General features: G+C 46.2%; 1 protein-coding gene across 1 annotated transcript; it reads right to left on the reverse strand.

The window, feature by feature from the left end:
- Nucleotides 1-566: 566 nt before the first annotated feature.
- Nucleotides 567-25,757, reverse strand: LOC129116778 (nuclear pore complex protein Nup160-like). Its single transcript, XM_054627492.1, is given in 35 exon segments — nt 567-793; nt 877-972; nt 1,060-1,185; nt 1,348-1,489; nt 1,579-1,680; nt 2,726-2,849; nt 3,199-3,309; nt 3,470-3,530; nt 4,177-4,227; nt 4,230-4,340; nt 4,464-4,568; nt 5,530-5,626; nt 5,792-5,886; nt 6,394-6,489; nt 6,669-6,788; nt 6,920-7,018; nt 7,313-7,382; nt 7,515-7,665; nt 8,196-8,266; nt 8,570-8,706; nt 10,866-11,020; nt 11,597-11,730; nt 12,115-12,280; nt 12,383-12,482; nt 12,577-12,747; nt 13,178-13,261; nt 13,453-13,521; nt 14,419-14,503; nt 16,008-16,105; nt 16,822-17,055; nt 17,617-17,807; nt 20,658-20,880; nt 21,760-21,970; nt 23,273-23,381; nt 25,625-25,757. Coding segments are annotated over 35 exon segments (4,173 nt in total). The 5' UTR covers nt 25,719-25,757; the 3' UTR covers nt 567-709.

The raw sequence follows: 25,757 nt of genomic DNA on the forward strand, positions 1-25,757 counted from the left end.
TCATATAACCACAATAACACAGAGGCTGCATTCCAAACTACATAGTACTGACGAAGAAATATACAATGCACACTGTAACTGCGTTGTACTGTCAGTAGTATCCTCTATGAAACTGTTGAATTGATTTATTTTGATGTATGCTAGGCCGGGCTTTAGCCTTTAAACAGGCTCTAAAAGCATACTGACTGTTACTGCGAATGATACCGTTTATTGAGCTTATGTATTCAAGTTTTATGACTGTTTATGACACTGTACTATGAGTACAGTGTGTCATAAACGAACCGTCAGTTTAATGAGCTCATTATAAACATTTTGAAAAAAGAGACGAGGATAATTAGATATATTATTATCAATATAACCTTTTAACTTTCATGCTATTAAAACCACATTGAATGGAACTAAGAGAAGGCTGTGAATCTAAAGCACACACACACACACAGGTCAGGTGTGTGTGTGTGTGTGTGTGTGTGTGTGACCTGCAGCTTTCTCCAAACATTAAGCAGAAGTTTCACGTTTCAACTCTTATCCAGAAATCAGTTGATGTTAATAATTAATGACAGACGATATGAAAAGCAAGAAAACTTTAATTTCATTAAGGAAAAACATGACAAGTACAAAAGAGACTGATTATAAAAAACTAAACAAACAGCTGATCTGACTATTTACATCAGGCTTCCTGTTACAGCTGAGAGTCTCTGATTGGTCGCAGTCATCGAGTGACGAGTCTCCGTTTGGTCGTCTGCTCCACCAGTTTGTGATAATCGTCCAGTTTGTCTCGAACTTTATTATAAATCTGAAACCAGAAGGAACGGATCTGTTTACTGAGAAGGTCACCAACAAACAAACAAACGTCAACAGGAAGTGGCGATGACTCACGCTGCTGTTGGTCTGCGTCTCGTTCAGAGTGTGCAGCAGCTGATCGATGGACGTGTACGGCAGCCAGACGGAGGACGACGTCGCCGACAGCGGCCTCTGAAACGTTCCAGACACAGATGAGTTCCTCTGACAGCTTTTTACAAGTTTTTACTGATTCATCAGTACTAGCTAAAGTATTTCTACCTCTATTCCAAAGTACTGGTGTCCTCTCCCGAGCAGAGCGTCCACGTACTCCAACACCAGCTCGGCGGCAGCGTCCAGGAGGTCAAAGTTCAGGTAGAGACGCAGCAGAGACGCAGCGTCCACTTCCTGTGTAAGAAACACAGCTGCATCATGGGAAAATAACCCGAAAATAACCAGAATGACGCAGCGTCCACTTCCTGTAAGACACAGCTGCATCATGGGAAAATAACCAGAATGTCGCAGCGTCCACTTCCTGTAGGAAAGTCTCCCTATTGGCTGAAGCCTCACCTTGTAGGACTTGACCAGCCAATCAGGCAGAGGGACGCCGTGGGACAGCAGCTTGTTGATGACACAGCGGTGGTGCTGTCCGTTAGCAGAGGGATACCTGTCCAGGTAAGAGGACAGCAGCTGCCACGCCTCGTCTGTCGCACTGACCACAGAAGAAGAAACAAAAAACACATGAGAGTAAAGCTGGTTCCTCTGAAGTCTCAGTCTTCAGATGTGAAACAGAAACCAAACCTGGACTCTTTGGTGTTGACGACAGAAGACAGCTGGTTCACAGCCAACCAGCTCCAGGCCTCGTTCTGAGACTCCTCCCCCCCGAACTGAAGCTTAATGCACCTGAGCACAAACAAACAAACATCACATTTCTTCTTCATGTCTCAGAATGTTTAGAGATTCTTTTAGGTGAAGGAAACCTTCTTTAAAGCAACTCGTCATCTTCAGATCTTCATCCTCCTAAAGATTTACTGTAGAGGTCAGTGTTCGATAACATTTAGGGGAACCAAATTATGGGATGTTCATCTATAAAAAGTTTCAAAAGATGCTTAAAAGACAATCTTACCCTGTTTTGTAATTACTTTCCTTATTATATATTGTATTATGTGTGTAAGAGCCATATTAGACTTCATAAGATGTGTTCAGTTATATAGTAACGAAAAATGTTGAAATGCTCCTTTAGTTACGCTACTGACCACGTCATAGCCAGGAGCTATGAGGTTAATCAGTCTGCAGAGCAAGACAGTTTTTTGACCGAGTTACTGCCTCTGAAGAATCATTTCGCGTCAAGCTCATTGCAAATACGCAGACTGTTACAGTAGTGGTAATGTGGATCACCAGACAGAGAGAAGAATGCCGCTACAATGTGTATTATATGTATTATGTGTATTATTGTTTGTATTTTTAATCTGTGGTTGTTGCATTCAGAAGGACTTGTAGCATTACGTCTGTGTACACTATGTTACGCGTTTATATTTTCAATTGTGCAAATAAAAACAAATAAAGGGTAGCGCCCTTGAGGTCCGTCATGAATGTTTGATTAGAGGATAATTAGTGTTTCTGTCGTTATTTAAATGTAATCTATGGTGCTGTTAGATTGCTGCTAAGCGCCCCGTTAACACAGAACAAACTGTCTCTAATTTTACCTCAGTCAAATTACATATTTAATATTTAAACGTTAGATTTTAAATATTTAAACCTTAAATGTTAAATATGTAATGATTAAACTACATTACATATTTAACATGAAATGGACTGTTTATCTCTTTTCTAGCCTTTGTACCATTCAAAGCTCCTTTACGCTACATGTCATCATTCATGCATTCATACACTGATTGGGGGGGCTGCAGTGGTAAATAAGGGATGATGTCACAAAGTAGAAACCCACTTGAAGGTCAGACCCTCGAAGACTGAAGTCAGGTTCAGTTTGAAGGTTTGACAGACGGACAGAGCCGAGTCAAAGAGTCCAGTTTGGACCAACAGGGCCACCGTCTCCTCGGAGGAGGCCCCTCCTGAAACCAGACAGGAGGTTTGATAATTAAACTATCATTCATATATAAATATATATAAATATATACAGTACCAGTCAAAAGTTTGGACAAACCTTCTCATTCAACTACTTTGAAGAGTCTAAAATATAAAACATATTCTGGTTTGTTGAGCATTTGTTTGTTTACCACATCATTCCATATGTGTTCCTTCATAGTTTGGATGTTTTCAATATTAATCTACAATGTAGAAAATAAAGAAAAACCATTGAATGAGAAGGTGTGTCCAAACTTTTGACTGGAACTGTATAGAGATATATATCTATCTATATATATATAAGTTGTTAAAGGTGCAGAAGGTGCTCTGGCATACCAGCGATGGCAGCAGACGGCGGGTGGTGCTGGGCGAGGGTGAGGCGGCTGCGGGACAGGATGTACTCTTTCTCCAGGTCCTTGAGCTCCAGAATGTCGACCTGACGTTTGACTTCAGGAGGAAACAAAGGTTCTGATGAATGACTCATTATGTTAATGACTCATTGTGTCAATTACTCATATTACTCATTGTGTTAATGACTCATTGTGTTAATGAGTCTGTCCACACTGATGTTTGTCTATAAAGGTTTGTGAGAGACGGCTGACGTCACCTGGTTCAGAAGAAAAGTCTCCGTCAGAGTTCCTCTTTGGAGAAGCTCCTGGACGTTCGTACTGAAACACAAACACAAGCATGGTAACGTGGGTTCTCTTATCGGTTCTCCAGCAGAACTCTTATCAGTTCGGGACGACAATAGAGACGACAAAAGAGACGACAAAATAGACGACAAAAGAGACAATAGAGACGACAGTAGAGACGACAGTAGAGACGACAGTAGAGACGACAATAGAGACGACAAAATAGACGACAAAAGAGACAATAGAGACGACAATAGAGACGACAAAAGAGACGACAGTAGAGACGACAGTAGAGACGACTAAAGAGAAGACAAAATAGACGACAAAAGAGACAATAGAGACGACAGTAGAGACGACAGTAGAGACGACAATAGAGACGACAAAATAGACGACAAAAGAGAAGACAAAATAGACGACAAAAGAGACAATAGAGACGACAGTAGAGACGACAATAGAGACGACAATAGAGACGACAAGAGAAGACAAAAGAGACGACAATAGAGACGACAATAGAGACGACAAAAGAGAAGACAAAAGAGACGACAAAAGAGACGACAGTAGAGACGACAGTAGAGACGACAGTAGAGACGACAGTAGAGACGACAATAGAGACGACAAAAGAGACGACAGTAGAGACGACAGTAGAGTCGACAGTAGAGTCGATATCAGAAACGATATATACCACAGCTCCGGGGGCCGGCTGGACGATCCATGCGTACTCTGGTCTGATGAGAGACGTAGACAGTTGAGAGCAGCCAGGTAACAGTTCACCTGCTTCTGAAGGCCGAGGAGCGTCCGGACCTCTCGACCGAGACGCATCCCGAACTCAAACATCACGGTCCCGCTACGCACCACACACACACACACACACACAGTTATTCAACAAGTCTGTTAATACATTGTTATGATGAAATAGATTTCAACATTATGAAAGTTAAAGATGTATAAATGTTTGGTTTCAGTTTCACCTTTCCTGTAGTTGTGTCTGTTGATGTGGAACGCGTAAAGAAGCTCGTAGTAATTATGAGCCAGCAGATCCAAACCTCTGGCCCGGGACTCTATGATGCTGACCACCTGTTAACGATTCACCTGTTAACGATTCACCAGTCAACGGTTCACCACGGTTCAACAGTCAACGGTTCACCAGTCAACGGTTCAACAGTCAACGGTTCAACAGTCAACGGTTCAACAGTCAACGATTCAACAGTCAACAGTCAACGGTTCAACAGTCAACGGTTCAACAGTTCAACAGCTAACGAGTCAACGGTTCAACAGTCAACGGTTCAACAGTCAACGGTTCAACAGTCAACGGTTCAACAGTCAACGGTTCAACAGTCAACAGTCAACGGTTCAACAGTCAACGGTTCAACAGTCAACGGTTCAACAGTCAACGGTTCAACAGTCAACGGTTCAACAGTCAACGGTTCAACGGTTCAACAGCTAACAGTCAACGGTTCAACAGTCAACGGTTCAACAGCTAACGAGTCAACGGTTCAACAGTCAACGGTTCAACGGTTCAACAGCTAACGAGTCAACGGTTCAACAGTCAACGGTTCAACAGCTAACGAGTCAACGGTTCAACAGTCAACGGTTCAACAGTCAACGGTTCAACAGTCAACGGTTCAACAGTCAACGGTTCAACAGTCAACGGTTCAACAGTCAACGGTTCAACAGTCAACGGTTCAACAGTCAACAGTCAACGGTTCAACAGTCAACGGTTCAACAGTCAACGGTTCAACGGTTCAACAGCTAACGAGTCAACGGTTCAACAGCTAACGGTTCAACAGTCAACGGTTCAACAGTCAACGGTTCAACAGCTAACGAGTCAACGGTTCAACAGTCAACGGTTCAACAGCTAACGAGTCAACGGTTCCACAGTCAACGGTTCAACAGTCAACGGTTCAACAGTCAACGGTTCAACAGTCAACGGTTCAACAGAGAGTTGATTTTATTTTTTATTTCAGTTGAACACGTGAATCAAACTATTGATTTATTTATATCATTAAAGAGGTCAGAGGTCAGGTGAGGACTTTACCTCATCATGAAGGTTGACGTAGGAGAACTGGACTAAATCCTGGAGTTGAGAACGTTCACAAAGAACCACCACCAGCTGACGGAGACAATCCAGCTGCCTGAGAAGTGTTTTATAAAAAGGGACGTTTGTTTTATTAATGTTGGCTCTGAAAAGCTCTTCATGTTTAGGTCTTCAGGTGCAATTTCCACACACACACGCACGCACACACGCACACACACACACACACACACACACACACGCAAAAGTGTGTAGTAGTACATACATGCTGCTGTCTGGGTTCTGTGTGAGCGCTTCATAAGCTTCACTGTTGTGTCCCAGATCCAGGTGATGTTTGAAGATCCGAGTCCACAGAGCCGCCTGAAGACAGACACACTGTCATTACCTGTCTGTCTGCTTAATGTTACCCGTCTGTCTAGCTGTGTGCTAAATGATAAACTGGTCTGTATGTATGAAACATCCCCATTTGTTTCTCAGGTAGAAACCTAACCTGAGCCTTTACACTCCATAACACAGATTGTCTTCAGGTATTTAACCTTTTAAGACTCGTCCAATCACCTTCTTATTAACAGTAACAATCTGAAACATCCTCATCCGTCTTCTTTGACGTCAAACAGATCAAGGTTTCAAGGTCATTTAATTCAAGTGTCATGAAGATTCACCTGAACAACACCTAAAGCAGATTGCAGTTCCTAATGCTGTCATTTGCATAAACATTGTATTAATGGACAGAGATTATTAATATGAATGTTAAATAAAAGAGGACCTGTTATGGACCCTTGTGGGACACCATTTTGTATATTTAAAAAGCTAGAATATAAACAGATGTTTTTTTAAGATATAGTTCACAGTTCTGCTTAATGTCACCTGACTGTTGACGTCGCTGACTGCCTCCGTTATGGCCAGAGAGGCCAACTGGATGACCAGCTCAGGTAGACCCACATCCTCCAACAGACGCAGCACCTGAACACACAAACATCAACAATCAGCTGAAACGGCACCGAGTGAAACAAGATACCCGATTTATCATTTCTTAGTTTATAGTGTGTGTGTGTGTGTGTATATATATATATATATATATACACATATATACATACACACATATATATATACACACGTAAACACACACAAACGATGTGTACCTTGTTGTAGTACTGTAATCTGGGGGTGGAGGCAGCCTCCTCCTCCTCGGTGCCCGTCAGCTTCATCAGGAACTCCTCCTTCTCCACCTCCGTCGCTGCCTCTTGGAAACACTGCAGAGCCTGAAGAGCAACAACGACCACAGCAGGGGTTAAGGGGTCAAAGGTCAGTGGAAGGAGCCACAAACCAGCTTCACCAGGTTCTGGTTCCAGTCGGCCCACTTTAATCTACAGGTGTAGTTGTTGTGACTCACCTTCTGTCCCTCCCCGTTGGCCAGGTAACACTGACCCAGCATGAAGCGACAGGAGCCGATGTTCACCTGACACCAGGGGCCAATCAGACGCACATACTCCTACACACACACACACACACACACACACACACACACACACACAACGTAACATAAATAACAGAATACAGAGCTGTACCAGGCTGATGTCGGTTTGTGTGTGTGTGTGTGTGTGTGTGTGTGTGTGTGTGTGTGTGTGTGTGTGTGTGTGTGTGTGTGCCGATCACTTGGTGATCAATAGACAGATTTAGTAACGTTCAAACATAAATGTTGTTGACTAGAGTTCAGACTGCAATGAAGAGACGAGGATGAAGAAGAGTCAGCCATGATGAAGAGGATGAACTCAGTCAAACCCACCTGCAGCTGTGTGTACTGACAGTTGGCCATCAGACACTCTGGGAACTGGAAACCAGGGTTACTGGGCCAACTGGGAGACACAAGTTAAGATTCAACAACAAACCACTGCAGAAGTCACAAGAATGACTAAATGACCAACATAACAGTTCTGATGTGTCCTCAGGTGGACAAAGGATCAAACAAAGGATCAAACAAAGGATACAGCAACTGAGCCAGCAGGACGACCACGTTGGAGATCATGTGACTCCAGTGGAGCTGAGAGTTACCCTGCTGCTGGGAGTAGATCTGAGACATGATCAGCTTCCTGGCTCCAGTCTGATAGAAGAGCTCCACCACCGTCTGAGGACTCATCACTGCTGGGAGAAGGGCACTGTTATTACCTCATACTAGCCCTGAACATCATGTCTGGTACTGTTATTACCTCATATACACACTGAACATCATGTCAGGAACTGTTATTACCTCATACTAGCCCTGAACATCATGTCTGGTACTTTTATTACCTCATATAGACACTGAACATCATGTCAGGAACTGTTATTACCTCATACTAGCCCTGAACATCATGTCTGGTACTGTTATTACCTCATATAGACACTGAACATCATGTCTGGTACTGTTATTACCTCATATACACACTGAACATCATGTCTGGTGCTATCACTACCTCATATAGACACTTAACATCATGTGTGGTACTATCACTACCTCATACAGACACCCTGGTACTAATGATTGTACCAGACATGCTGTTAAGTGTCTATATGAGGTAGGAATAGTACCTGCCATGATAATTAAAACGACCTGTAATTAAAACGACCTGACCATCAGAAGTTAGTGAACTCAGAGCTGATGAAACTGATCTGAGGTCAGTGTCTCTGACCTGATCTGTTGGTGGAGAAGGCCGGCGTGTCCGACAGCTCCAACACTGTGAGGTGCTGTAGGTTAGCGTCTCTGCAGGGGTCAGAGGTCAGAGGTCACAACACTTTCTACATCTGTCTGTGTGTGTGTGTGTCATATTGTCTACGACTACACGTTAAATACGCTTTGTTGACTGATTTAAACAGTTCTGTAAAAGTGAGTTTCTTACTAAAGAACATTTAACTCTAGTTTTACCACAAACAGTCATCCAGCATGAGAACGGACTGAAGAACTGAAGTTGAGACCAAAGTGACCGGTTGGTGGACTAATAGACTGAGAAGGGGCCGACCTACGACCCCCCCGACGACACATGCTGGTGTACGTGTGTGTACTCACATGATGTCGATGGGGACAGAGGAGGCCATGCTCTGACTGATGCGTTTGAGGAGGTAATAGGAGGAGAGGAGGTTGGAGCTCCGAGGGATCAGGTCCTGCTGGAGCTGCAGCATCTGAGCCCCCCCCCCAAGAAACACCTGAGACACAGACACACAGACGCACGTTGGAATCAGACCGAGGATCAGATCAGACTGACCGGTCGTCAGTAGAATATGTGCTCATCTTACCTTTAAATTAAAAAAGAACAACAAAGAGAATCAAAGGAATAAACGGATTAATGTCCACACGACTACGCTTCATTATGAACACACACCTTCACCTCGTGTGAGGGAGGGAGAGACAGACAGTGTGTGAGGGAGGGACAGACAGTGTGAGGGAGGGAGGGACAGACAGTGTGAGGGAGGGAGAGACAGACAGTGTGAGGGAGGGAGAGACAGACAGTGTGAGGGAGGGAGAGACAGACAGTGTGAGGGAGGGAGAGACAGACAGTGTGAGGGAGGGAGAGACAGACAGTGTGAGGGAGGGAGAGACAGACAGTGTGTGAGGGAGAGACAGACAGTGTGAGGGAGAGACAGACAGTGTGAGGGAGGGAGAGACAGACAGTGTGAGGGAGGGAGAGACAGACAGTGTGAGGGAGAGACAGACAGTGTGAGGGAGAGACAGACAGTGTGAGGGAGAGACAGACAGTGTGAGGGAGGGAGAGACAGACAGACAGTGTGAGGGAGGGAGAGACAGACAGTGTGAGGGAGAGACAGACAGTGTGAGGGAGGGAGAGACAGACAGTGTGAGGGAGAGACAGACAGTGTGAGGGAGGGAGAGACAGACAGTGTGTGAGGGAGAGACAGAGTGTGAGGGAGGGAGAGACAGACAGTGTGGGAGAGACAGACAGTGTGAGGGAGGGAGAGACAGACAGTGTGAGGGAGGGAGAGACAGACAGTGTGAGGGAGGGAGAGACAGACAGTGTGAGGGAGGGAGAGACAGACAGTGTGAGGGAGGGAGAGACAGACAGTGTGACAGTGGAGGGAGAGACAGGAGGGAGGGAGAGACAGACAGTGTGAGGGAGGGAGAGACAGACAGTGTGAGGGAGGGAGAGACAGACAGTGTGGGAGGGAGAGACAGACAGTGTGTGAGGGAGGGAGACAGACAGTGTGAGGGAGGGGAGAGACAGACAGTGTGAGGGAGGGAGAGACAGACAGACAGTGTGGGAGGGAGAGACAGACAGTGGAGGGAGGGAGAGACAGACAGTGTGAGGGAGAGACAGGACAGACAGTGTGAGGGGGAGAGACAGACAGTGTGAGGGAGGGAGACAGACAGTGTGAGGGAGGGAGAGACAGTGTGAGGGGGAGAGACAGACAGACAGTGTGAGGGAGGGAGAGACAGACAGTGTGAGGGAGGGAGAGACAGACAGTGTGTGAGGGAGAGACAGACAGTGTGAGGGAGAGACAGACAGTGTGAGGGAGTGGAGGGAGACAGACAGACAGTGTGAGGGAGGGAGAGACAGACAGTGAGGGAGGGAGAGACAGACAGTGTGAGGGAGGGAGAGACAGACAGTGTGAGGGAGGGAGAGACAGACAGTGTGAGGGGGAGAGAGACAGACAGTGGGAGGGGGAGAGACAGACAGTGTGAGGGAGGGAGAGACAGACAGTGTGAGAGGGAGTGTGGAGGGAGACAGACAGTGTGAGGGAGGGAGAGACAGACAGTGTGAGGGAGGGAGAGACAGACAGTGTGAGGGAGGGAGAGACAGACAGACAGTGTGAGGGAGGGAGAGACAGACAGTGTGAGGGAGGGAGAGACAGACAGTGTGAGGGAGGGAGAGACAGACAGTGTGAGGGAGGGAGAGACAGACAGTGTGAGGGAGGGAGAGACAGACAGTGTGAGGGAGGGGAGACAGACAGACAGTGTGAGGGAGGGAGAGACAGACAGTGTGAGGGAGGGAGACAGACAGACAGTGTGAGGGAGGGAGAGACAGACAGTGTGTGAGGGAGGGAGAGACAGACAGACAGTGTGAGGGAGGGAGAGACAGACAGTGTGAGGGAGGGAGACAGACAGTGTGAGGGAGGGAGAGACAGACAGTGTGTGAGGGAGGGAGAGACAGACAGTGTGAGGGAGGGAGAGACAGACAGTGTGAGGGAGGGAGAGACAGACAGTGTGAGGGAGGGAGAGACAGACAGTGTGTGAGGGACGGACAGACAGACGGACAGTGTGTGTGTGTGTGTGTGTGTGTGTGTGTGTGTGTGTGTGTGTGTGTGTGTGTGTGTGTGTGTGTGTGTGTGTGTGTGTGTGTGCGCACGCGTACGTTGTCTCCAAAGCGCAGGTAGAGCTTCTGCAGGATCAGCAGGTCTCTACAGAACAGGGTCCTGGTCATGGTCATGTGACAGACTGCCTGACAGACCACAGAGACCGCTGAGCTGCTGCCCAACAGCTGAGACAGGCTGAGCCTCAGGTTCAGACCTGCAAGACAGAGAGCAGGGACAACTCACATCAGGAGGCCCACCAGAGTCCACATGAGTCTAAACATCTGAACCGGGAGTCCACATGAGTCTAAACATCTGAACCGGGAGTCCACATGAGTCTAAACATCTGAACCAGGAGTCCACATGGGTCTAAACATCTGAACCAGGAGTCCACATGAGTCTAAACATCTGAACCAGGAGTCCACATGGGTTTAAACATCTGAACCAGGAGTCCACATGAGTCTAAACATCTGAACCAGGAGTCCACATGGGTTTAAACATCTGAACCAGGAATCCACATGAGTCTAAACATCTGAACCAGAGTCCACATGGGTCTAAACATCTGAACCAGGAGTCCACATGAGTCTAAACATCTGAACCAGGAGTCCACATGGGTCTAAACATCTGAACCAGAGTCCACATGAGTCTAAACATCTGAACCAGAGTCCGCATGAGTCTAAACATCTGAACCAGAGTCCACATGAGTCTAAACATCTGAACCAGAGTCCACATGAGTCTAAACATCTGAATCAGAGTCTGAGGACTTCTGGGGTGTGGATGTAAGGTGTCCCACCAGGTCTGAGGGGTCCTTCCCCCCCCACGTCTGAGTCCGTCTCCAGGTCCATCTCCCTCAACAGAACCATCATTGCGGCCGTCGGGTTCCTGATGTCCTGCAGTTTGTTCTGGACGTCCTCGATCACGTTGTCACTGCAGAAACAACGGCATCTTTAAAGAACACCTCCTGAGACCTTATTGATTACGGTATTGTATTATTGATTACGGTATTGTATTATTGATTACTCCATTGATCTTATTGATTACTCTATTGTATTATTGATTACTGTATTGATCTCATTGATTACTGTATTGATCTTATTGATTACTATATTGTTTTATTGATTACTATATTGTTTTATTGATTACTATATTGTTTTATTGATTACTCTATTGTATTGATTACTCTATCGTATTATTGATCTTATTGTTTACCGTATTGATCTCCGTATTGATCTATTGATTACCGTATTGTATTATTGATTACCGTAGTGATCTTATTGAATACTGTATTGATCGTGTATTGGGAGCACTGACTTGTCATTGGACAGCATGTCCTCCAGGATGAGTTCTGCTGCTCTCTCAGGAGACTGAAGGTGCTCCAGAGCCTTCTCCATCTCATAGGCCATCTCTCCAGAAACCGCATCGCTCACCAGACGCAGACACTGAACCAGCTGCAGCAGGTCCCGACCAAGGTCCTGGTCTGAGGGGGTCCACATGGAGATCACGTCAAAACAAACACAAACACACACACACACACAGAAGATATTGATCACTACAGAGTGATGAATATGATCAAACATACCGTCAGTGATGGGCGTCTCCTCCTCTGAGAACAGGTACTCATCATAAGACAAGTAGAGATGATCCACAGCGAAACAGGGCAGGAGGAACGACACAAAACCCTGAAACACAACCAGAAGGTCAGAGGCAGACCCAGATCCCCCTGATCCATAGACCCAGATCCCCCTGATCAATAGGCTCAATAACGTGGATCACCTTCTTCAGCAGAAGAACAAGCCCCGTGTTCTGGCTCACAGTGAGTCCCAGAGGAAGAGACTGGACCTCCTGGTACTGAAGACAGCAGGCGTAGAACTTGGACCAGAACTCCACCTGCAGCTGACGGTACTCCTCCTGAGAGAACTCAAACTCTGTCACACTGCTCTGCAGCTGCAGGAGGAGGAGAGACAGGAAGAAGAAAGACAGGCCATGTTTAAATTAGTTTTCCATTTCAAACGTACATGTGTGTCATATATCTATATATATATTAAATAAATAAAGTGTAAACAATATTGTCAGAAGCTGCCTCTAATAAGCCAACATAAACTAATGAACACATCAAACTAAACTTGCTACATTTTATTGGACCCACACACACACACACACACACACACACACACACACACACACACACACACACACACACACACACACACACACACACACACACACACACACACACACACACACACACACACACACACACACACACACACACACAGAGAGAGAGAGAGAGAGAGAGACACAAATACATACATACACATATATAAACATACAAATATAAATATGTACATGTTTACAGTTATAAACAGTACAGTACCTCACTCTCCACAGCCACCGTCACCTCTTTCTTCAGACTGTCCCAGGACGGATCAATGATCCTCTCTGAGCCTCTGCGATAGATCTGAAACACACAAAACACTCGTCATCAATAAACTAAGAACTCTAAGACTGAGGTCGTCTTAACTGGATGAACTTCAAAGTCTGTGCAGCGTCTTTCACTAAAACAAGGACTGAACTATATCAGCACAACTAGGACCTGTAGAGCTTTAACTAGGACCTGTAGAGCTTTAACTACAGAAGGTAGTTTCTCACCTGTAGAGCTTTAACTATGGCTGAAGCTGTGAAGTGTAGAGGAGAGAAGAGAACATCCAGGTAGGTCTCCTGTTAACACACAACACATAGAGTAAGTAACCAGACATGATGAATGTTAAACAATCCACTCAGTCACTGTGACAACACACATCATCAACAAGATACACTTTTTAGTTTTCCTCATTTCAATAATTTGACTTCATTTAAAATTGGATTTTAAAAACTTATTTTATTCTTGATATTTTTTCCTTTTAAATTGCATCATTATCTTCTACTATATTATATTTCCTTTACTTGTTTATTAAAATTCTTGCTTGTTTAATTACTTTCAACTTCTTAAAGAAGAAAAAAGAAAATGCAGAATAAGAATAAGAATATGAAACTGAATGAATCCTGGTGGAGAATGTTGACAACTCTCGTGGTGATAACTGTGTGTGGTTTTACTGATGCCGTGTCATTTTAACTTGAAATTATTTTGTATAGTTTCTACTTTTTTTCTTTTGTATTCTTTTTATATAATGTACTTATTTTTTTTACTTATTTCTCCTCTGAGGATTAGTATACTATCATGGTATCCTAAATGTTTTATTGAGTTAAACAGGTCGTCTCCTGGTGAAAACAGTAACTATTATGATTTGGTTTGACTGTGGGTCCATACTTTTCTCACATCCAACTGTACTGTTATCATTCATCCAACTAAAGCACCAACTTTGTTGCCAATTTATCATTTAATCGTTAAAAAAGTAGGAATACAATCTTCGCTTAACACAAAAATATTAATTTTGAAATTAAATATGAGAAAAGAAAGAAAAACTAATTTCATCTCAATTTAGTCGCTGAAAAATGTTCTGTCAATGCACTAGATGAATTGTTCCAGGTCTAAATTCAGCTGTATCAAATCATTGTATTGATTACTCTCTATGTGCCCAATGAGCTGGTCAGGGGTCACAGTCCAACTGGTCTTACTCTGGGGTCCTGGTCCACTCCGATATGGACTTCTTCTTCAGGTGGAGGCTGAACAAACACCTGGTTCCACTGACCTGCTGTGTTACTGAAAACACACAAAAATCAATATCAAAGGAGGAGGTGCCTCTGTCAACGAAGTGCTGCAGGAAAACCACGAGACCAAGAGACTTATTTTAACATTCAAGATGCTAAAGTTCAAGCATAACTATGATTGAGGGATTGATTCTATGCCGCTCTCAACATGTCAACGGTGATGGAGGATAAAGAAAGAGAACCAGACCTAGAAGAACTTGTGTCTAAGAGATGACATGTGTCGGGTGTTGGAAGTTTTTGGGGGTTTTTAAAAATAATTGCTCCCACAGTTGATTTCTTCACACCAAGCTGCTTACCTATTGCAGATTCAGTCTTCCCAGCCTGGTGCAGGTCTACAATTTTGTTTCTGGTGTCCTTTGACAGCTCTTTGGTCTTGGCCATAGTGGAGTTTGGAGTGTGACTGTTTGAGGTTGTGGACAGGTGTCTTTTACACTGATAACAAGTTCAAACAGGTGCCATTAATACAGGTAACGAGTGGAGGACAGAGGAGCCTCTTAAAGAAGAAGTTACAGGTCTGTGAGAGCCAGAACTCTTGCTTGTTTGTAGGTGACCAAATACTTATTTTACCGAGGAATTTACCAATTAATTCATTATAAATCCTACAATGTCATTTCCTGGATTCTTTCCCCCCATTCTGTCTCTCATAGTTGAAGTGTACCTATGATGAAAATTACAGGCGTCTCTCATCTTTTTAAGTGGGAGAACTTGCACAATTGGTGGCTGACTAAATACTTTTTTGCCCCACTGTAATTATTCTAAAGTCTTTAGAAAATACATGACAATAATTCTTTTTTTCCCACATTCTATGTTCTCCTGACTGATGAATAATCCATTAACCTACATAAAATACAAAATGGACATACCACGAAACCAGCAGATTCTCACTGAAGATAACAATAATCAACTACATCTTTCCACAGATAAACTGTTTAATGACAATAATGATTTATCTTTCATAACTTTTACAGTTAGTGCTGGTTCAGGTCTATAGTTAGGACTGGTTCAGGTCTATAGTTAGGACTGGTTCAGGTTTATAGTTAGGACTGGTTCAGGTTTATAGTTAGGACTGGTTCAGGTCTATAGTTAGGACTGGTTCAGGTCTATAGTTAGGACTGGTTCAGGTCTATAGTTAGGACTGGTTCAGGTTTATAGTTAGGACTGGTTCAGGTCTATAGTTAGGACTGGATCAGGTCTATAGTTAGGACTGGTTCAGGTCTATAGTTAGGACTGGTTCAGGTCTATAGTTAGGACTGGTTCAGGTCTATAGTTAGGACTGGTTCAGGTCTATAGTTAGGACTGGTTCAGGTCTATAGTTAGGACTGGTTCAGGTCTATAGTTAGGACTGGTTCAGGTTTATAGTTAGGACTGGTTCAGGTCTATAGTTAGGACTGGATCAGGTCTATAGTTAGGACTGGATCAGGTTTACTTATTACAGGGGTCTGAAGTCCTAATCATCAGCTCAGATTGACCTACTGGAGATCAGTCATGTGACTTACTGGGCAAAGTTGATGTATTTGACCACAGTGGTGTTGGAGTCGTCCACCCAGACGGCCCAGATGTCTGTGGGGGTCAGAGAGAAGTCCACCAGAGTCTCCTGTTGACAGACAGCTTTTTAAACACATCACTTATTAAATCACATGACAGACAGACGTACTCCACGTCCTCCGGCCCTTTAAAGAAGAAAACCACTGTGTGAGGATTGTTCCTGCAGAGATCAGTATTTCTGAGGGTTTAGTGTCTTCCTTTCTGTGATTGGTCGAGCCCTAAACACATCCAGATGACCACGACATCTGTTGGCATGATTCATGCACCTTCAGAAACAGATCCCTTTAATGGTCTCGCCGACATGTTGGGCCGACATGTTGGATTTTGTTCCGCACTTTTTATTTTACAAAACAGGTTTGAGGACTTTAGGAAACTTTTGAACTTGTTTAAACTACAATTTATTTCAACAGATCCATCTCAGATCAGGTCAGCAGAATGTCAAGATGATAACTTTGATAAATTGGGAAGCTTTTGGGTTTTTGTGAAACGGTGTTGCCGTGGCGATGTGTACGTTTACGCTGGATAATAATATATATGTATATATATATATGACCATGAAAGTTGATTCTTACTTATACTTGTGTAGTTATAAACAGCTTCAGAGTCAGAGTCAGACTCTGGGGTCAGTAGTGTGCGTCCACATAGTGACCCAGGACGTGGTTCTAAACTCTGACGGACACAAGGAGACGTTCACTACTGCTTCAGTCCAGTTCTCAGGTTCTGAGGCCCGTTGGAGACGACAGAGGAAATGACATCACAGCTCACCTGCGTGGTGAACAGAGAGGAGACGTGGTCGAGGCTGTAGCGGCTGTTGTCGGTGGCGGCCAGCTGCAGGACGGTGAACTGTCCTCTCTGAGGGACGGCCAGGTAGACGCACAGACAGAGTCCGGAGGGGGACGAGGACAGCCTCAGACGGTGGCCCTGACCCGACAGACGCTTCAGGCCTCTGCAGGACGGCATGTAGTCCAACATGTCCGCCTCCAGCAGACACGACTGCTCCTGAGGGGACAACGAGTACTTTTACTGACGTAGTACTTCATCCTGTACACTACTACCTGTATGTACTGGAAGTGGAGAAGCCCTGGAGAACATCTGGAGGTACTTGTAAGCTACTCAAATGACAGACTGCAGCAGGAGGAAGTATTTGATTCATCCAGAGAATCATCACACATAAACAACGTCTTCATACGGACTCATTGCTGCACAACTCTGAAGTTCAAACAGTTTGTCTGAAGACATGTGACTAAATGAAGTTTTCTTTGATCAGATGAATAAATTGACATTATTTGTTCTTAGATTTAGGGTCCAACAGCTTTCTGATGACCTCATGTTAAATCAGATCCATCATCTTCATTATGAGTTTATTGAAATCATCATGTAGATCTTCACTGGATTGTTTCATCTGTTTTAGTTTCTATGGTTCCTCCAATGAGGCTCATAACAATATTAATAATAATTACTATTATAACAATATTAATAATAACAATATTAATAATAACAATATTAATAATAATATGGTAGAGAGTATTGGACTATAGTATAAGTCTATGAAGGTCTCACCCTGAAGGACCACATCCGCAGCTTGTGGTCCTGACAGAGAGCGAAGATGAAGGAGTCTTCCTCCAGCTCTCTGACGGCCAAACTGAGGGCCAAGTCAGCCGGACTCTGCTCCCCACGGATCGACGAGGGCATCCAGCCCGACAACCTCTGCATCATGGAGCTCCTCTTCAGCTCCACCACCGACACGCTGCCTGCAACGACCACAAGAGACCAAGTTAACCGATCTGATGGCCCATGTGAGACACGTTAACCGATCATGGGGACCATGTGAGACCACATTAACCGGTCTGATGGCCCTGTGGGGACCATGTGAGACCACGTTAACCGGTCTGATGGCCCTGTGGGGACCATGTGAGACCACATTAACCGGTCTGATGGCCCTGTGGGGACGGTCATGTCTGAGTTCATGTGAGTTTGTCATTGAACCGGTCTGACCTGTGGGGACCATGTGAGACGTTAACCGGTCTGATGGCCCTGTGGGGACCATGTGAGACCACGTTAACCGGTCTGATGGCCCTGTGGGGACCATGTGAGACCGCGTTAACCGGTCTGATGGCCCTGTGGGGACCATGTGAGACCACATTAACCGGTCTGATGGCCCTGTGGGGACCATGTGAGACCACATTAACCGGTCTAATAGTATTGACTATAGTATAACTATGAAGGTCTCCACCCTGATGGCCCTGTGGGGACCATGTGAGACCACATTAACCGGTCTGATGGCCCTGTGGGGACCATGTGAGACCATGTGAGACCACATTAACCGGTCTGATGGCCCTGTGGGGACCATGTGAGACCACATTAACCGGTCTGATGGCCCTGTGGGCCATGTGAGACCATGTCTGAGACCGCATTAACCGGTCTGATGGCCCTGTGGGGACCATGTGAGACCACGTTAACCGGTCTGATGGCCCTGTGGGGACCATGTGAGACCACGTTAACCGGTCTGATGGCCCTGTGGGGACCATGTGAGACCACGTTAACCGGTCTGATGGCCCTGTGGGGACCATGTGAGACCGCGTTAACCGGTCTGATGGCCCTGTGGGGACCATGTGAGACCACATTAACCGGTCTGATGGCCCTGTGGGGACCATGTGAGACCACATTAACCGGTCTGATGGCCCTGTGGGGACCATGTGAGACCACATTAACCGGTCTGATGGCCCTGTGGGGACCATGTGAGACCATGTGAGACCACATTAACCGGTCTGATGGCCCTGTGGGGACCATGTGAGACCACGTTAACCGGTCTGATGGCCCTGTGGGGACCATGTGAGACCGCGTTAACCGGTCTGATGGCCCTGTGGGGACCATGTGAGACCACGTTAACCGGTCTGATGGCCCTGTGGGGACCATGTGAGACCGCGTTAACCGGTCTGATGGCCCTGTGGGGACCATGTGAGACCACGTTAACCGGTCTGATGGCCCTGTGGGGACCATGTGAGACCGCGTTAACCGGTCTGATGGCCCTGTGGGGACCATGTGAGACCCGCCGGTCTGATGGCCCGGTCTGTGAGATGGCCCTGTGGGGACCATGTGAGACCACGTTAACCGGTCTGATGGCCCTGTGGGGACCATGTGAGACCGCGTTAACCGGTCTGATGGCCCTGTGGGGACCATGTGAGACCGCGTTAACCGGTCTGATGGCCCTGTGGGGACCACATGAGACCACGTGAACCTGTCTGATGTATTATTATTATTATATTCCTTTAATGATCCCCATGGGGGAAATTCGGGTGTTGCAGCAGCTCAACTACATAGAAACAGATAATAAATACAACATATTATACAATAAAAATAAAAATGTACAGTATATCCACATGGGGGGGGCTGGTCAGCATGGTGACAGACTGTGGTCTATAGATCTATATATATAGATATATATATATATATATATATATATAGATATATCTATATATATAAATATATATCTATATATATATATATATATAGATATATCAGCATGGTGACAGACTGTGGTCTCTGCTGTTGTTGTACAGTCTGATGGCAGTGGGCACAAATGAGCGTCTGAAGCTCCGTCCTGCTCTTTGGTAGAATCAGCCGATGGCTGAAAGAGCTGCCCAGCTGCCACAGTTCCTCATGGAGAGGGTGAGAGGGATTGTCCAGGATGGCTCCGAGTGTGACCTTCATCCTCCTCTCACCCACTGACTCCAGACTGTCCAGCTCCAGACCACCACAGAGCTGGCTCTCCTCACCAGCTTGTTGGCATCTCCAGTCCTGATGCCACCACCCCAGCACACCACAGCAAAGAAGAGGGAAGAGGGCGCTGGCTACCACAGACTGGTAGAAGAAGAGAAGAAGAGGGCACTGGTTACCACAGACTGGTAGAAGAAGAGAAGAAGAGGGCACTGGTTACCACAGACTGGTAGAAGAAGAAGAGGGCACTGGCTACCACAGACTGGTAGAAGAAGAGGGCACTGGTTACCACTGACTGGTAGAAGAGAGAAGAAGGGCACTGGTTACCACAGACTGGTAGAAGAGGAGAGAAGAAGGGCGCTGGCTACCATAGACTGGTAGAAGAAGAGAAGAAGAGCGGGCTACCACAGCTGGCTACCATAGACTGGTAGAAGAAGAGGGCGCTGGCTACCATAGACTGGTAGAAGAAGAGGGCGCTGGCTACCATAGACTGGTAGAAGAAGAGACTGGGCGAAGGCTACCATAGACTGGTAGAAGAAGAGGGCGCTGGCTACCACAGACTGGTAGAAGAAGAGAAGAAGAGGGCGCTGGCTACCACAGACTGGTAGAAGAAGAGAAGAAGAGGGCGCTGGCTACCATAGACTGGTAGAAGAAGAGAAGAAGAGGACGCTGGCTACCACAGACTGGTAGAATGCCTTGAGCAGTTTATTGCACACATTGAAGGACCTCAGTCTTCTCAGGAAAAACAGTCTGCTCTGTCCTTTCCTGTAGAGGGTGTCAGTGTTGTGTGTCCAGTCCAGTTTATTGTTAATCTGGGGACCACATGAGACCATGTGAACCTGTCTGAGTGACCATGTGGGGACCACATGAGACCATGTCTTTACCTTGTGTGTCGTGGGGTGGCAGAGAGACCACCATGATGCCTCCAGCAGGTGAAGCCAGGGCGTAGTGAGCCTCTCCGGACTGACTGAGCCAGGCGCTGGAGGTGCTGGGACTCCCCGTGTTTCCCACTGAGCTGGGGATGAGGACACTGTGAGCCGGGTCCTGCAGACTGAGCTTCCCCACATCAGTGAAGATGGACTGCATGTGGAGCTCCGTCACCAGCTCCTGTGGAGGACAGAGATGTGAGCAGACAGGGACACATGTCCTGATACTTAACACTAGTCAGTGGTGCTATCCCTCAGCTGCTCTCACAGAATCCACTTTATGTTGTCTTATCGTTCCAACAGTTGTTTACAAGCTAATCACTTTTGCTACCGTTCTTTAGCTTAGCAGTTAGCGCTGGCTTCCCTCTCTTCTCTCGCTCCGTGCCTCAGTATTCAGCTGTTCCTCCTCCAGTCATAGAGGTTCATGTAATAAGTGTTCATGTTTGTTTGCCGGCCAACACAATGTGATAGCATGTTGGATGTGTTTCCATATGGGGACATCACTACTAGGTATTTAGACAGGAAGGCAGTTTCTCAGCTCGCCATCCAATCGCCCAAAAATGCAAGTCATTGAAGTAGAAATAGAAGTCAAAATCACAGCATGGATGTTTCTATTATTTGTTCCTCGATGTCTTTTTTTGTCTAAATGTGGGATTGTGGAGGAGTTTTTGATGGTTTATCAAATCTCAAGTGGTAAAAAAAATCTGATAGAATGGGATCAAGCCAACGATGGCTCCAACAACCAATGAGACATAAGTGAGCGGCCAGTCTCAAAGACTGGCTCAGGACCGGCTGGGGGATCAGGTCTTCCATAGTCTTCTATTGAGCGCGTCCACCTGCAGTTCACCTATGAGCCACATGAGGGAGCCTCAGTGTTCCAGATACATTGAACCAGATGGTCTGATTAAGTGTTCAACATGTCTCTGATGATTCCAACAACACATGAAACTAAGTAGTGATGCATCAAATGTTTGTCCATAGAGGTTGTTAAGGTTAAATCAAGTGTGTGTGTGTGTGTGTGTGTGTGTGTGTGTGTGTGTGTGTGTGTGTGTGCACTCACACTGCGGTACATGCGTGTGGGGTGGGGCAGCACCAGCCTGTGGACGCTCTGGTTGGTGGACACCAGGATGACGACACTGTTGAGCGTCTCGTGGACGTGGACTCCTCCAGGAAGAACGCTGCAGTGAGACAGCTGCAGTCTGACCGCATTGTTCAGCAGGTTGGTGTCCAGAGACTGTTCCACCAGCTGGACACGGTCACCTGAGGTACACCTGTACACACACACACACACGGTCACCTGAGGTACACCTGTACACACACACACGGTCACCTGACGTACACCTGTACACACACACGGTCACCTGACGTACACCTGTACACACACACACACGGTCACCTGTACACACACACCTGACGTACACCTGTACACACACACACACACACACACCTGACACACACACACACCTGGTGTTAATGGTACATGTAATAACACACACACACACACATTCTGTACATGTAATCATTCTGTCTTCATGTTAATGGTACATGTAATGGCACCTCTCATGTTAGCCCCTTTTCTCTCTAAGAGCTGTGACACCAGCTCAAAAACATCCTGAACCGTCCTGAAGTCTAAATCTTTGTTTGTCTTATTATTCTCAATCCAACTCTGGAGTCATGATTGACAGCAACCTCTCCTTTGAACACCACGTCAATCAAATCACCAGAACTGCCTTTTTCCATCTAAAAAACATCACCCGTCTCCACCCGTCACTCTCCCTACCTGCTGCTGAAACCCTGATCCATGATGTTGATCACCTCCATCACCTCCAGAATCCACTACTGCAACAGTATCCTTCACATCAACCAAAGTCCTAAATAAACTCCAGAACCTCCAGAACTCTGCTGCTTGTCTGCTCTCCTGTGATCGCATCACCTGTTCTCCACGTCACCTGTTCTCCACCTGTTCTCCACATCACCTGTTCTCCACCCTGTTCTCCACATCAAAAGTTCTCCACATCACCTGTTCTCCAGAACCTCCACTGGCTCCCCGTCCCACAACGGATCCAGTACAAAGTCCTGCTCCTCCCTCACAAAGCCCTCCATCACCACCACCCTCCTAACTCACCGACCTGCTCCATCACCACCCTCCTACCTCACCGACCTGCTCCATCACCACCACCCTCCTACCTCACCGACCTGCTCCATCACCACCCCCCTCCGGAACTCTCTCTCCAAACACATCGAGACTGCAATAATCTTTCAATGTTCAAATCAGAAATCAAAACTCACCTCTTCAAAACTGCTTTTAATGCGTGACTAATGCTGTTTTTAAAGTTTTTAGTGTGTAGCTCTTAATGATGATTTTAAATGTCTGAAAAGCACTTTATAAATAAAATGTATTATTATTATTATTGCATTAAAGCTTTTAATTTACTTAAATACTTGATTAGATTAATGGTGGCAGTGTTTTACAGCTTTCATTCCACCGCTTTCTGCTTTTGATAATCTCTTTGATTAAATAGAAATCTATGATTTTAGATACGATTATGATGATCATGGGACATTTCACTCACCAGTGAATGAATCTGTTACTGGTGACGGACAGCAGCTTCCCACTCTCTTCATAATGGAACGCTCCCGCACTGTCAGGAAACTTCACTCCACCTGGAAGAGCACTCACACCTGCAGACAGGAAGTAATAACTTCAATAACACTTTAAATAAGTCTATGATTATACCTCTGGAACACGCTTCATATTCAGCAACAGGAGTCCTCTCCTACACTAAACGTCAGACATCTTGAAGTACTCCAATGGAGTGTCTGGAGGTGTGTAGGATGTGTGTACAGGAGGTGTGTGCAGGAGGTGTGTGTACAGGAGGTGTGTAGGAGGTGTGTGTAGGAGGTGTGTGTGGGAGGTGTATAGGTGTGTGTAGGAGGTGTGTGTGGGAGGATGTGTGTACAGGAGTGTGTGTACAGGAGGTGTGTGCAGGAGGTGTGTGTACAGGAGGTGTGTGTACAGGAGGTGTGTGTACAGGAGGTGTGTGTACAGGAGGTGTGTGTGGGAGGTGTGTGTGTGGGAGGTGTGTAGGAGGTGTGTGTGGGAGGTGTGTAGGAGGTGTGTGTGGGAGGTGTGTGCAGGAGGTGTGTGTACAGGAGGTGTGTAGGAGGTGTGTGTGGGAGGTGTGTAGGAGGTGTGTGTGGGAGGTGTGTACAGGAGGTGTGTGTAGGAGGTGTGTGTGGGAGGTGTGTGTACAGGAGGTGTGTGTAGGAGGTGTGTGTAGGAGGTGTGTGTGGGAGGTGTGTGTGGGAGGTGTGTGTAGGATGTGTGTACAGGAGGTGTGTACAGGAGGTGTGTGTGTGTAGGAGGAGTGTGTACAGGAGGTGTGTAGGAGGTGTGTGTAGGAGGTGTGTAGGAGGTGTGTGTGTGTAGGAGGTGTGTGTGTAGGAGGTGTGTAGGATGTGTGTAGGAGGTGTGTGTGTGTGTGTAGGTGTGTGTGTAGGAGGTGTGTAGGAGGTGTGTAGGAGGTATGTGTGTAGGAGGTGTGTACAGGAGGTGTGTGTGTGTAGGAGGTGTGTGTACAGGAGGTGTGTGTAGGGCACGAGGTGTGTCTGGGAGGCACACTACGTTAGCTAGCATAGACTTGCATAGACTAGCATACACCGCTACATTAGCTAGCATAGACCGCTACATTAGCTAGCATAGACCGGTAGCTAGCATAGACTAGCATACACCGCTACGTTAGCTAGCATAGACTTGCATAGACTAGCATACACCGCTACATTAGCTAGCATAGACCGCTACATTAGCTAGCATAGACTATCATAGACCGGTAGCTAGCATAGACTAGCATACACCGCTACGTTAGCTAGCATAGACTAGCATACACCTCTACGTTAGTTAGCATAGACTAGCATACACCGCTACATTAGCTAGCATAGACCGCTACATTAGCTAGCATAGACTATCATAGACCGGTAGCTAGCATAGACTAGCATACACCGCTACGTTAGCTAGCATAGACTAGCATAAACCTCTACGTTAGCTAGCATAGACTAGCATACACCGCTACATTAGCTAGCATAGACCGCTACATTAGCTAGCATAGACTATCATAGACCGGTAGCTAGCATAGACTAGCATACACCGCTACGTTAGCTAGCATAGACTAGCATACACCTCTACGTTAGCTAGCATAGACGGTAGCTAGCATAGACTAGCATACACCGCTACGTTAGCTAGCATAGACTATCATAGACTAGCATAGACCAGTAGCTAGCATAGACTGCTACGTTAGCTAGCATAGACCGGTAGCTAGCATAGACCGGTAGCTAGCATAGACTACCGGTCTATGCTAGTCCGGTCTAGACTAGCATAGACCGGTAGCTAGCATAGACCGGTAGCTAGCATAGACTACCGGTCTATGCTAGTCCGGTCTAGACTAGCATAGACCGGTAGCTAGCATAGGCTAGCATAGACCGGTAGCTAGCATAGACCGGTAGCTAGCATAGACGGTAACTAGCATAGACTAGCATAGACGGTAACTAGCATAGACTAGCATACACCGGTAGCTAGCATAGACGGTAACTAGCATAGACTAGCATAGACTAGCATACACTAGCATAGACTATCATAGACGGTAGCTAACATAGACTAGCATAGACGGTAGCTAGCATAGACTAGCATACACCGGTAGCTAGCATAGACTAGCATACACCAGTAGCTAGCATAGACTAGCATAGACGGTAGCTAGCATAGACTAGCATAGACGGTAACTAGCCAGCAGCGTGTTAGCGGTGCTAGCTGTTGTTAGCATGTGAGTGCTAACCGGACAGCGTGGGAACAGACGGGTTAGCTGTGGGCTAGTCGGGAGGAGGAGGAGGTAGCGGGGTTAGCTGTGGGCTAGTCGGGAGGAGGAGGACGTTACCGGGGAGGGTCACCGTCACATCGCGGAACTTGTGCAGAGTTTCTCTCTCAAACCCGCAGATCTCCATGAAGCTGCGCTCCAACACAGCCGCCATCTTCTCCTCTACACGTCACTCTGACGTCACCGGAGAGGG

Source organism: Anoplopoma fimbria, unplaced genomic scaffold (genome assembly GCF_027596085.1).
Source record: "Anoplopoma fimbria isolate UVic2021 breed Golden Eagle Sablefish unplaced genomic scaffold, Afim_UVic_2022 Un_contig_8995_pilon_pilon, whole genome shotgun sequence".
Classification (NCBI taxonomy): Eukaryota; Metazoa; Chordata; class Actinopteri; order Perciformes; family Anoplopomatidae; genus Anoplopoma; species Anoplopoma fimbria.